The following is a 14551-nucleotide window of genomic DNA, read 5'->3' as shown; positions in this document are numbered from 1 at the left end:
CATCCACAGCTTCACCCTTATCCACAAGACTCATTATCCTATCAAAGAAAGCTATCAGATTGGTTTGATATGATTTGTTCTTCACAAATCCATGCTTGCTATACCCTATCACCTTACCACCTTCCAAGTGTTTGCAGATGATTTCCTTAATTACTTGCTCCATTATCTTCCCTGGCACAGAAGTTAAACTAACTGATCTGTAGTTTCCTGGGTTGTTTTTATTTCCCTTTTTATAGATGGGCACTATATTTGCCCTTTTCCAGTCTTCTGGAATCTCTCCCGTCTCCCATGATTTTCCAAAGATAATAGCTAGAGGCTCAGATACCTCCTCTATTAGATCCTTGAGTATTCTAGGATGCATTTCATCAGGCCCTGGTGACTTGCAGGCATCTAACTTTTCTAAGTGATTTTTAACTTGTTCTTTTTTTATTTTATCTGCTAAACCTACCCCTTTCCCACTAGCATTCACTATGTTAGGCATTCCTTCAGACTTCTCAGTGAAGACCGAAACAAAGAAGTCATTAAGCATCTCTGCCATTTCCAAGTTTTCTGTTACTGTTTCTCCCTCCTCACTGAGCAGTGGGCCTACCCTGTCTTTGGTCTTCCTCTTGCTTCTAATGTATTGATAAAAAGTCTTCTTGTTTCCCTTTATTCCTGTAGCTAGTTTGAGCTCATTTTTTGCCTTTGCCTTTCTAATCTTGCCCCTGCATTCCTGTGTTGTTTGCCTATATCCACCCTTTGTAATCTGTCCTAGTTTCCATTTTTTATATGACTCCTTTTTATTTTTTAGATCATGCAAGATCTCTTGGTTAAGCCAAGGTGGTCTTTTGCCACATTTTCTATCTTTCCTAACCAGCAGAATAGCTTGCTTTTGGGCCCTTAATAGTGTCCCTTTGAAAAACTGCCAACTCTCCTCAGTCGTTTTTCCCCTCAGTCTTGATTCCCATGGGACCTTACCTATCAGCTCTCTGAGCTTACCAAAATCTGCCTTCCTGAAATCCATTGTCTCTATTTTGCTGTTCTCCCTTCTACTCTTCCTTAGAATTGCAAACTCTATGATTTCATGAGTTTCACTTTCACCCAGGCTGCCTTCTACTTTCAAATTCTCAACGAGTTCCTCCCTATTTGTTAAAATCAAGTCTAGAACAGCTTCCCCCCTAGTAGCTTTTTCAACCTTCTGAAATAAAAAGTTGTCTGCAACTTTCAATTCTTCAAAACTGTAGCCTCTCTGGTAAGTGTACATTTATTGCTGTTAATGCCAATTTCAGTAAAGTTTTGGTTCCCTCTTTAAAATATATTAACAACAACACAGGTCTAGCACATAAAATCAGGTTTCTGTTATATAGTTATGATGTCCTAGTAAGGATATCAAAGTAGATGAATATGGCCCAGACTCCAAAGGGCACATTCTGGATTCTTAGCATGTCATCTGGCCAAATACCACATAGAGAAACAAAGGTTTGCAAAGATACCCACATAGAAAAAAATTAAGTTAGGGTTGTGAATGTTGCACCCATTAACTAGCATTAACAGAATGCTATAGTTTAAAAAAAAAAGCCAGAAATTCAGGATATTAACAATTAAGGTTCCAGCATCATATTAAACTCACCAGCCTCCTACCTATGAATTAAAAACTATCAGCAGTTTCCATCTGAAACTAAAATCTGTCCTGTTGAGAACACAAATTCTAACAGATGATCTTGAATTGTCTCATATAAACCTGCACTGATTTTTTTCAACCTATATCAAATCTAGGTTAGCTTCACTCTGCTGTTTCTCAGGAAGGTGTCAAAACAACAGAACAGAACCATATGATGCCTCAAAGAAGTTATAAACTTTGCAAAAACAACACTCAAAGCTTACAGCACTGAGCCCCACTTTCAGGCCTCACACCTGTTTCAAGAGTCCCTACAGTAGCAGATGAAGTTCAAGATGGCTCCTGTCAAGAGTTATATAGGACAGTTTACTCACAAAGAAGTCTTTTCCCCCCCAAAAAGTGGAGCCTGTACATGTGCATCAGAATCAGGCTAATAATGGAAACTGTCTAACCAGTTTAACTCTGAAGTCACTACTTTGGCTTCATAAAGTAATACTCTATAGAGTTTTAAAGAATTTTACTCTGGATTACTTACTTGTCTGAGATTCGTACTCCTTTGTATCTTCCTCTTTTTCTTCTTCTTTGGATTCATCCAATTCCTTACTATATTCTATAGGGGATTGGTTCACTTGTTCTTCAGTATGAGCATTCTGTTCATCCACAACTGCATAGCAGGAGGAAAAATAGTTAAAATTTCTTCAGAGAAAATACGCATATGTAAAGCTTCTATAGAAAATTAACATCCTACTACTGTAGCACTAATTTAGGACATACAGATATTAAGAAAAGGCCTGTTCTGCCTAATCAGTTCAAGAGCAGTTAGCAATCCTCTGACAGTGATAATGGAATAATTAAACTGAGAGGTGATTCACCACCATATTGATAATAATACTTTAAAAACAGAGCTCTGTGACGGTTTGGCAAAGCTTCCTGCAGATAATTTTCAGTACTTTTCTTTCTGAAGGAGAAGAGTTACAAAAGTAAACAAAACATATTACATCAGAAATCCCATCTAGCCCAGTTAAATGCTATAGAGTTGGATCAAATTTTCTAATATCACTGTATTTTCTGAGAATATATTTTGGGTCTAATTTTCAAAATTACATGCACACAACTGAGTGCTTAATTTGTGCACGCAATCAGGTTTAGTGGCTGACCACGCTTAAGGCTAGTTATGTGTAAGTGGCCACCTGCATTCACAAATAACACAGTAATTGTGAGACTCAGTGCAAAGCAGGTGCATAGCTACAAGTACATTTTTGTAAACCTGACTAATTTTGAAAACAAAAGTTTCTCTTTTACTTTTGAATAAATGAAACTCTGAATTACATTTCTAAAATGTAGCCTACCTATGCTATGAGGAACCTGAAGAGAACACTCGGACATTGTCACATTCTGTCCATTTTGTAGTAAACATTTACTGATATACAACATATGAAGCTACACATTTAATCAGAAAAATAGGAATCAAAAATATATGTGCAACACAGGTAAATTAACACTACTGTTGAAAGTAAAACTTTGCACTATGGAGCCTGATTTCCTAGCCGCTGCATGCAAGCTACTCCCTCTGATACCTATAGAAGCTGCACACATGTAGCACCTGGAGAAGTGGGTCCCTGACTTCTGATGATCAACTATGCAATCTTATCACTACTTTCACCCAATTCTGGCATTGAATTTCTTCATTTTTAAAGAAAAATATTCCTGTAAGCTAAATTACACTATAAGACTTTTCTATAAGAAAATAAATTCAGTAACTGGAAATTTAAAAAGTAGTTTTAGTGCAAGATTAAGAAAGAAAAAAAAGGGAATGCCTATTTCTGCAAATTTAAAAAACAAAACCCAAAGCATATGTGCTTGTAATCTTCTCAGGAATTCAGACCAACATGACAAAAGGAGCAAAGAAAGTGGTACTTGGTACAATTTCATACATTGTTGAGTATATCTCCACTAGCTACTCCCTTTGGCAGCAAACAAATGTCATGTTAAGGACTCCATCTTGTCCCTCAAATAGCACAGGAATGAATATAGTATAAAGATACAGACAGACAGATATATATATATATATATATAGGATAGGCGGTATTCTAACACATGGCATGTCTTGCCAGATAGCTTATAACAACCATCTACTGAATTTATGTAAGAATATGGGAATCAAGTATTAACAATGGAACTTTATGCTAGCAGAAACAGTGACACTCTATGGTTAACAAGCAAACCCTTGCTGATGTGCACCTTTTTCTGCTTGTTCAATGATTTGCCTCACTGCTTTCTTTAAACTGTTTGCCCGCAGCATTAACTGTTCTCTTGGTTTGAAGATTTTCTGAGTGGAAGACTTTGCAATGCTCTCTGTTAACTGTTCCTTGCTTTCAGACAAGGATTCTTCACTTGAAAACTCCTCAACTTCTTCCTCTACAATGGGGGGAGTGATCCGTGGTAGGATGGGAGTAGCCTGGGCTTCGGTGTGAAGAGCCTGGAGCAATAGGTCTAGCTTCTCATTTAATTCTGAACACTAACAAAGTTACACATACAAACGAAAAGAAAAAAAAATCACTTGAGTGTCAATTCAAAAGTTAACTACCAGATTGTCTAAAGTCTAAGCTGGGTAATGATCTGTCTGGAGCAGGATATTTTTTGTATTCTTCATTAAACACTACTTTAATAGTTTTCTATTTTGTTTAAGCATACAGTGAAGAAAAAAATATCAGAGACTGAAATACAAAGGCATAATTGTACAATAACATAGTCAACAGAGCAAGTATTCTTTTTTCTGCAATGTAATTTTTTTCTCTCAAACCAGACTCTTAATTTCCTTATCCACTCTAGATCACGCATCTGTGATTTCAGCCTGGCCCACTATATGTACTATTGTTCCTCCTCCTCCAGCTGGTTATTTTCTTTTCACAATCCCATTGTTTTATTGCAATTAACTGTATCCCTTTCAGAGAGAAGTCAATTCCTACAGCAGTATATTTCTGTGAATGTCTGTGGTTGTAGCTATGCATTTTCCTCACTTTCCTAATATATGCCTAGGACAGCAGTTCTCAAATGGTGGGTCAGGACCCCATAGTGGGTCACAACCCCATTTTAATGGGGTCGCCAAGGCTGTCTTAGACTTGCTGGGGCCCAGGGCCAAAGCCCGAGCCCCACCACCCAGGGCTAAAGCCAAAGCCCAAGGCTCATGTTACAGCCCCCCTGCCTGGAGCTGAAGCCCTTGGGCTTTGACCTCCCTGCCCAAGGCAGTGGGGCTTGGGTTTGGGCTTTGCCCCTCCCCCCCATGGGGCAGTGGGGCTCTGGTGGGCTCAGGCTTCAGTCCCCCATCCTGGGGTCTTGTAGTAATGTTTGTTGTCAGAAGGGGGTCACGGTGCATTTAAGTTTGAGAACCCCTGGGCTAGGATATATACTCTCTATTAACTGAAAAGTAATTTTCAATTGATAAGCTTTTCAATAACGTCAAGTGTCCATTATTTAGCCTCACCAAAAGAAGGCTGAGGGGAGATATGATTGCTGTTTATAAATACATCAGAAGGATAAATACCAGGGAGAGAGAGAAATTATTTAAGTTAAGCGCCAATGTGGACACAAGAACAAATGGATATAAATTGTCTATCAATAAGTTTAGACTTGAAATTAGACAAAGGTTTCTAAACATCAGAGTGAAGTTCTGGAACAGCATTTCAAGGGCAGCAGTGGGGGCAAAAAACCTAACTGGCTTCAAGACTGAGCTTGATAAGTTTATGGAGTGGACGGTATATTGGGACTGCCTACAATGGCATGTAGCTGATCTGCGATGGGTAGCAGCAAATATCTCTAATGGTTGGTGGTAGGACACTAGATGGGGAGATCTCTGAGTTAGCACAGAGAATTATTTCCCAGGTGTCTGGCTGGTGGGTCTTGCCCACATGCTCAGGGTCTAACTGATCGCTATATTTGGGGTCGGGAAGGAATTTTCTCCTGGGTCAGATTGGCAAAGAACATGCAGCATGGGTCACTTGCACATTTAAAATAGTGCAAATGGTAGATTCTCTGTAACTTGGAGTCTTTAAATCATGATTTGAGGAGTTCAGTAACTCTGCCAGAAGTTAGGGGTGTATTACATGGGAGGATGCGTGAGATTCTGTGGCCTGCAATGTGCAGGAGGTCAAACTAGATGATCATGTCGGTCTCTTCTGACCTTAAAGTCTATGAGTCTTGTTTTTATTTTGTGGAATGGGAAAGAAAACAGGTCATCTTTAGTAAATTTAAAGATTGTTTTCTAATGTAAAGTTGGTCCCTTTAATGGAAAGAAAAACAACTTATAGCCACTGACCTCATTGAGAATAGGGTCAGGTCTCCTGAACTATTTTTGAATTAGAATACCCAGTCCCCCTAAATTAATTTAATTGTCATTAAATTTTAAAAACCTAATAGTAGCTGGGAAAAAACATGTTAAGAAAAGTTCTTACTTTAATGGCCATGGTATCAGCTTCCTCTGCATTTTCCATTGTTTTTTCATAGGTCTTCCCTATTTTGGATACGAAGTCCTTTACAGTTTCACATAATATCCTTTGGATAAAGAAAGGGAGTCAAATAAAAAGAAATGAACTGGATGTATCTATTCATATTGATTATTGGATGTATTTTTTTAATTACTAACATAGTTTTGGTTTTCTTATTACAATTCCACCAAACTCAAAGAGAACTCCCATGCTTCTTTTGCATGAGAACATTAAGAAAAAGTTATAGCCAAAGTTTTAAAATCACACACTTCACATGTGGAAGCAGACGAACCAATAAAATTATAGCCATTACTCTACAGTGTATATACAACTGTAGACCATTCTGGTTCTAAAGGGGACACCATCAAATAATTTTGAAAAGTAGATTTTATATTTTTCTTTTTAAGTATCCAGTGCCTTTTGGTACACATTGGTTCCCTACCCCTTCCTTCCGTTTTCCCTTCTATTTCTAACTGAGATGACATTAACGTGGTCATTTTTATTTATTGCCTTGTTTGCATACCTTTTAGTATCAGTATCATCAACCATACCAACAGAGTTGATAAAATCTTGTGCTCCCTCTACGGACTTAGGCCAATCTGCAAATCACTCCACGTGGGTAGACCCTTGCATTTATGCAGACTTCAGTGAGACTCTAAATGGGTACAGGGGTCTGTACCGGGGCAGCACCCACCTCTCGAGAGTGCCTCCTTCTGGTCTGGTGTGTCTGCAGTCTTTCAGTTCTGGTGACCCCTGTCAGTGGTTCTCACATGGTTTTCTAGTGACTCAGCCCTCCGGCTGAGTCACACACACTGTGTATGTGTATCAGAACAGACCCCTTCTGAGGTATACAGTCCACAAAGGCCTGTCTCAGCACCCCTTGGCTGGTGTTTCTCTAGCCCTCCCTGGTCTCAGTCTTTAAGTAATCCTGGCCCGGGTATGGGGCCATACTCCTAGAGCTTCCTTTTTGGAGACACTACCTTCCTGTGGCCCACCCCAGGCTCAGTCCTTATTCAGTCCCAGCAGCCAGCCAGGAGCTCCTTTGTTGCTCCCCCGGTCCCTGCCCACATTGAGCTGTCTGTGGGTCCTGCTGCTCTTTCAGACAGACAGGAACACAGTCCTCTCTTCTCCAGCTCCAGCCAACAATTGACTGCTGCTCTCTTCTGCAGCTCCTTTTTTATGGCCCTGTTGGGCCCTAATTGGCTGCTTCCCTGCAACCACTCTAGGCCGCTTGGAGGACTTCTTTTCTGCTCCTTCCTGGCCTGGGCCTAGTCCACCCCATCACAGGGTCCATTTACAGAGTTCTCAATGCAGGATCGAGACCTTTGAGACACATGCTATCCTGAGATATACCTGTCCAAATGACAGTGATGTGAGTGACCTTTCACTAGTGTAAATGAGAGCAAAATTTGGCCTTTGTTGCTTACTCTGAACATACAAAACAAATTTATGCATTGGGCTTGCATGAACACCTAACATTGTTAATTGTGTGTAGTTTCAATTCACAATGAATAAATGGTGGATCTTAAAAAGAGAGTCAACAATTAAAATCAAGAGTTCTGATCATCTGGCACAGATAAATATTAAAGGTGCAGTACGTAGACCGTCCTGATACAAACTGCATTGTAATAACCTGCTTTCTTAGATGGAAAAGAATTGTAATGACAGATGCATACAATCTTGGCTCTATTGTCAGTCAATTGGCCGCTGCCAAAATGAAAAGCCCCTTTTAATTTGAGGGAGTCAACAATCAAGTGGACAAGGGGGATCCAGAGAATATAGTGTATTTAGATTTTCAGAAAGCCTTTGACAAGGTCCCTGACCAAAAGCTCTTAAGCAAAGTAAGCAGTCATGTGATAAGAGGGAAGGTTCTCTCATGGATTGGTAACTGGTTAAAAGATAGGAAGCAAAGGGTAGGAATAAATGGTCAGTTTTCAGAATGGAGAGAGGTAAATAGTGTTGTCCTGCATGGGTCTGTACTGGGTCCAGTCCTATTCAATATATTCAGAAATGATATGGAAAAAGGGGTAAACAGTGAAGTGGCAAAATTTGCAGATGATACAAAACTACTCCAGATAGTTAAGTCCCAGGCAGACTGTGAAGAGCTATAAAAGGATCTCTCAAAACTGGGTGACTGGGCAACAAAATGGCAGATGAAATTCAATGTTGATAAATGCAAAGTAATGCACATTGGAAAACATAATCCCAACTATACATATAAAATGATGGTGTCTAAATTAGCTGATACCACTCAAGAAAGAGATCTTGGAGTCATTGTGGATAGTTCTCTGAAAACATCCACTCAATGTGCAGTGGCAGTCAAAAAAGCAAACAGAATGTTGGGAATCATTAAGAAAGGGATAGATAATAAGACAGAAAATATCATAATGCCTCTATATAAATCCATGGTACGTCCACATCCTGAATACTGCGTGCAGATGTGGTTGCCCCATCTCAAAAAAGATATATTGGAATCGGAAAAGGTTCAGAAAAGGGCAACAAAAATGATTAGGGGTATGGAACAGCTTCCATATGAGGAGAGATTAATAAGACTGGAACTTTTCATCTTAGAAAAGAGATGACTAAGGGGGGGTATGATAGAGGTCTATAAAATCATGACTGGTGTGGAGAAAGTAAATAAGGAAGTGTTATTTACTCCTTCTCATAACATAAGAACTAGGGGACACCAAATGAAATTAATAGGCAGCAGGTTTAAAACAAACAAAAGGAAGTATTTTTTTCACACAACATACAGTCAACCTGTGGAACTCAGCAAGGTAAAATGGAACACTATGATTTCATATGGGATTCACGATTTCTAGAGAGATGAGCCCTCATATATAGAGGTGTTCAAATTTGGGATCAAAATTCTGTGGCTTGAGCCCATATTTAATTATTCCATATAGCTGCAGACTCCTACTTCCACATTGGTTATGTGTGTGCGTCTAATAGACTGGATGTGAACAAAAAGAACCCCTTTAAGTAAACCGGATCTCTTATATGCAAAAGTAAAAATATGGCTTTCATTTTAACTCAGTATACTAATGTCTTAATTAACTAAGTGATTTTTGCATTACATGATCTTTAAGATTTCTCTGTGATTGATATGTTTAAATTACATTAACACATACAATATAATTATACAATACAACATAATTATAAAAAGAAACCAGCTGTATTTTATAACATGTAAATCAGGATACTGTTAGGTCAAACTATCTGATCAAGAGTCAGAAGGAATTTGTGCTTATTGGAAAGGTTATAATATTCATATATGTAGATGGAACACTGGGATTTATCCCACACACTATATATCAAAATCATCAACTCACTTGGCAGATGATATGACAACTGAGTGTTGATCAGAATTGAGGATTTTTGTGAGATGAGCAGCAACTGAATCCTCATAAGCAGATATCTGAAAATGCAGCAAAAATGAGTCTTCATATTCCACCCGTGTTAGCATTTAACACAAAGCGGTAATTATCTTCCCAGATAAGTGGGATTACTTCCAACATATTAGATCTACACTTAGTGCAGAAAGGTCAGATGCCTCCCCTTAACTGCAATTTAATATTCAAAATCACAGTGACTGTGAGACGTTGAGTTAAGAGTTCTATCTTTTCTGGGTAAAAAATGAGTAATAGTTATTTCTGTACTAAAAATCCAATTAAAGGTTTCTTTGAAGTTATCACCCTCCATAGCCAACAATATCATTCTATTTTTCCAGAAGATGGTCTGAACAGATTTCAGATCTGTAATAGTCAGAAACTTTTTTCCAGAAAAAAAGTGAAAGATACCCTGCAACTAAATCAATGGGTTGGGAATAAATCATAGTTTTAGGGCCAGCTTCTGAAATCCTTATTAAAACTGAATAGTACCTCATTCCACAAGTTGTCCCACTGAAGTGAATAGGGTGAGCAGTGGAGTATGGGCTACTAAACTGGTATAATACTATCAAAGCCTTAGTGAATAAACCATTTGTGACAAGATTCTGCTTGACCTTTATGTAGATGCATGCAGGGAAGAGCATAGAGACGTCCTCTGCCCCCTGCTTGCACAGTCTGTGTAAGGATCACACAGAACTGCACACCCTATGTTCAGGGAGGGTAGGGAGGCATCATGGACCAGGACCATGTTCATAGACCTCACCCTGCACCAGCATGTAGGAGCAGCAAGCTACACCTTAACAGCATTTGATTTTTCTCTGTGCACCAGAGGGCTATTCTGCCTCCTGACACACTCTCTAGGGTGGTGCAGCTCCATGCTGTCCCTAATGGTGGGCAGTCCATATCAGGTATGGATCTAGCCCTTAGTTTAAAATCTAAGTTATGCTTCAAAATGATTGTGTGTTCTTGAGATTTAAAGATTAGTGACTTGGGTTTCCATTCATGACATGGAATAAGTAGAAATATAATTTCTTCTTTTCCTTTATCCACACACCTTAGCTCCAGAGCTCTGATATGAAAGCATCTTTAATTTTAAAGAGAAAATAAATAAAATGTAGCATGGGAGAACAAACCCTGATGTCTGAGCTTCCAATGTGGCTCAAATGAAATGGTTATGATGATAATGAGAGTGTGTGTCAATAGCTACCATTTTAAATCAATGCTGCAATTTTGTACAACACATAATGTAAGATTAGTCTATTAGTCTCTACTATTTCAAATACTTAAAATTCAGTTTAACCCAAACTAAACCATACAGAAAATATTAATATGCAGAGGGGTGGGGGGGTGGAGGCAGTTCAAGGTGCCCAAAAGAAAACAATCCTTTATAATTCAAGATAATTACAGTTAGCAAAACGGCCTATGGTACCTATTCTCTAAATACTAAGATTACAAGTATTCTACAACTAGTTTCTTTAGCTTTAATTGGAACTACATTTAACAATTTCGTAGGAAGATATAATGGAACATTCCATACATTTTCTTTTTCTTAACTGTAGAAGATGAGGATGTATTTGAAGGCACTGACCGTTCTACAAAATGGTAGAAGAATACATAATCTCTGCAGTGCATTACTGACATCTATCCACTGGGGACAGAGTTGTATGGTAAAGGACCATAGGCGCGGGAAATATGTGTGCTCTGCTCCTGAACCCCAGCTGCTGTCAGCCCTGTGCCCAGGGTCCCCTGGCTGCTGCCAGCCCTGCACCCAGGGCTCTGCTCCCATCCCCAGCTATGGTCCCAGCCTTGGCCTCCTTACTCCTGTCTGTGTACTCCCCTCCCGGAGCCACGACCCTGCTCCTGGCCCCAGCTCTGGGGGGTGGGGAGACGAGGTAAAAAGTTTGAGGACCACTGGCTTTAGCACCCCCACTGTAAAAAGTGTTCCAGCACCACTGCAAAGAACAGTAGAATTTCAGCTGTTGGGACCCCAGCTTCTCTGAATCTCAGTTATCTAATGAACTCCCAGCATTTAACAACTCCTGACTATCCAAATAGGTTTGGTAATGTTTAAATGGTTAAATTAATCAGGGACCTACTAATTAATTTCTGCTTCTCAAGTATTCTTAAGTTAAGATTGATAGCTACATGAAATCTTGCAGGAGGGTGATATTTTTCCATTTCCAGACATAACTACATTTTTATGCCACATGAATTTAATCACAACACTTCATCCCACCCCCAGATTGATGCTACAATGGGAGCGAGGTAGGCAGCTAGTTTGAAAGCTGTATTAGGATATTCCACCAGTCCAGCAATTATTCGGAGACTTCTGAATAGACAAAAAGGGGAGAGAAGAACATGAAGTCCTGTAAAACACCTTCATCAGGTCCAAAATGCCTTTATTCTTGTCAAGAAAGCAAATTCCTTCCCAAAAAAAATCTCATTTCATTTTCCCCCAAATTCAAGATATACTAGTAAATGTTTGCAAAAAGAACAGGAGTACTTGTGGCACCTTAGAGACTAACAAATTTATTAGAGCATAAGCTTTCGTGGGCTACTGCCCACTTCTTTGGATGCATATAGAGTGGAACATATATTGAGGAGATATATATATACACACATACAGAGAGCATGAACAGGTGGGAATTGTCTTACCAACTCTGAGAGGCCAATTAAGTAAGAGAAAAAATTTTTTTTGAAGTGATAAGCTAGCCCAGTACAGATAGTTTGATAAGAAGTGTGAGAATACTTACAAGGGGAGATAGATTCAATGTTTGTAATGGCTCAGTCATTCCCAGTCCTTATTCAATCCTGAGTTGATTGTATCTAGTTTGCATATCAATTCCAGCTCAGCAGTCTCTCGTTGGAGTCTGTTTTTGAAGTTTTTCTGTTGTAAGATAGCCACCCGCAGGTCTGTCATTGAATGGCCAGACAGGTTAAAGTGTTCTCCCACTGGTTTTTGAGTATTATGATTCCTGATGTCAGATTTGTGTACATTAATTCTTTTGCGTAGAGACTGGGAATGGCTGAGCCATTACAAACATTGAATCTATCTCCCCTTGTAAGTATTCTCACACTTCTTATCAAACTATCTGTACTGGGCTAGCTTATCACTTCAAAATTTTTTTTTTCTCTTACTTAATTGGCCTCTCAGAGTTGGTAAGACAATTCCCACCTGTTCATGCTCTCTATATGTGTGTATATATATATCTCCTCAATATATGTTCCACTCTATATGCATCCAAAGAAGTGGGAGGTAGCCCGCGAAAGCTTATGCTCTAATAAATTTGTTAGTCTCTAAGGTGCCACAAGTACTCCTGTTCTTTTTGCGGATACAGACTAACACGGCTGCCACTCTGAAACCTAGTAAATGTTTGCTTTTACAAGAAAATTCTTGCATTGTTGGTGTGAGTTCTTTCTGATCGCTCTGATGAGGACCACCCAGTTGCCTCACTCTTTTTTGGAAAAATAATATGAAATATTTTAACCAAGAAACGGAAACCTTATTATATTGTATACTTATGACATGAACTAGATCTGACTTAAAGAGCAATTGAAGAGACTTATTTCCTGTACGACTTCTCAGAACTGTTTTCGTTATCTTTTCAGTGTTGTCACTCAAACAGCTAAATGTATGCAAAATAAAGCCTCACCTGACATTCCTCAGATTCCTCTTCTGGAGTAACTGGAAGAATAGACGGCTTTGATGGTAATTTCAGTTCATATGACATTATACTCCATCTGAAGGAAATAGAAGCAGCAGCTTTTGAAGTTTTCCAAATTATCAGATTCTTCTAAGAACATCCACAAAACAAACACTTCCACTTGTCAACAGAAAGAAAATTGAGTGACCAATTACTAAATAATCACACACATAAGGGGTCTTTCCTGGGGTTTTCAGCCTCAAAAAGGATTTCACTCTGAGTATGACGAACAACAAAAACTCTTATTAGAAAGTTAGTGGGAGTTGTGAATTATCAGCATCTCTTGAGTCAAGCCACTGAGCTATGAGAATTCATTGTCATCTCACAACGATTCACTGTTTAATTGTTTAACATGTATTACCTACGATATCCAAATTACTTCCTGTATAAAAAGTCCCATCAACTTTCATTATGCATCAGCTACTTATAGCAGGTAGTGTGGTGCACTGGATACGACACTGGATTAGAAGTCAGGAGACCTGGCTAGTATTCCCAAATTCTGCTACTGCCCTGCTGTGTAACCTTGGGAAAGTCACCTCACACCTCCCTGTGCCTCAGCAGCCCCATCTGTAAAAGGGGACTAATAGTACTTACCTTCCTTTCTAAAACACTTTGAGAGACACATAAGAATGGCTATAGTGGGTCAGACCAATGGTCCACCTAAGCCTGTATTTTAGGGTAATTCTGTACAGTCTACAAACTTTGCAACCTCACTCTTTACCCCTTTTCCCAGACCATTTAGCAATATGTTGAGCAGCTCTGTTCCCAGTGCAAATCCTTCGGGGACCCTCCTATTTACCGCTCTCCATATGAAAACTGACCATTTATTCTTTCCCTTTGTTTTCTATCTTTTAACTAGTTACTGATCCTTGAGAGGACCTTCGCTCTTATCCCATGACTCCTTACTTTGCTTAAGAGCCTTTGGTGAGGGACCTTGTCAAAGGCTCTCTGAAAGTCTGAGTTCACTATATCCACTGGATCACCTTTGTCCACATGCTTGTTGACTCTTCTCAAAGAATTCTAATAGATTGGTGAGGCATGATTTCTTTTTATAAAAGCCATAATGACTCTTCCCCAACATATCATGTTTATCTGTGTCTAATAATTCTGTGCTTTGCTATGGTTTCAACCAATTTGCCTGGTACTGAAGTTAGGCTTACTGGCCTGTAACAGCAAGGATCACCTCTGAAGCCTTTTTAAAAAAAATCAGTGTCACATTAGCTATCCATCAGTCATTTGGCACAGAGGCTGATTTAAGAGATAGGTTACATACAATAGTTAGTAGTTCTGTAATTTCACATTTGAGTTCCTTCAGAACTCTTAGGTGAATACCATCTGGTCCTGGTAACTTCTTATTGTTTAGTTTATCAATTTGTT

General features: G+C 39.1%; 1 protein-coding gene across 1 annotated transcript in view; it reads right to left on the bottom strand.

Annotated features, from left to right (window-relative positions):
* The window catches only part of DGKH (diacylglycerol kinase eta), a 266884-nt gene that overhangs the window by 53350 nt on the left and 198983 nt on the right, over nt 1-14551 (bottom strand). Inside the window, exons 13-17 of the mRNA XM_054013968.1 lie at nt 13124-13211; nt 9414-9499; nt 6049-6148; nt 3839-4115; nt 2133-2261 (exon numbers count right to left, since the gene is read on the bottom strand). Coding sequence (XP_053869943.1) covers nt 2133-2261; nt 3839-4115; nt 6049-6148; nt 9414-9499; nt 13124-13211 — 680 coding nt within the window. The remainder of the gene's footprint in view (nt 1-2132; nt 2262-3838; nt 4116-6048; nt 6149-9413; nt 9500-13123; nt 13212-14551) is intronic.

The sequence above is a fragment of the Malaclemys terrapin genome, chromosome 1 (assembly GCF_027887155.1).
Source record: "Malaclemys terrapin pileata isolate rMalTer1 chromosome 1, rMalTer1.hap1, whole genome shotgun sequence".
NCBI classification, from domain to species: domain Eukaryota; kingdom Metazoa; phylum Chordata; order Testudines; family Emydidae; genus Malaclemys; species Malaclemys terrapin.
Note: the sequence above shows the minus strand (reverse complement) of the source record. Positions and strands in the feature narration are given on the sequence as shown.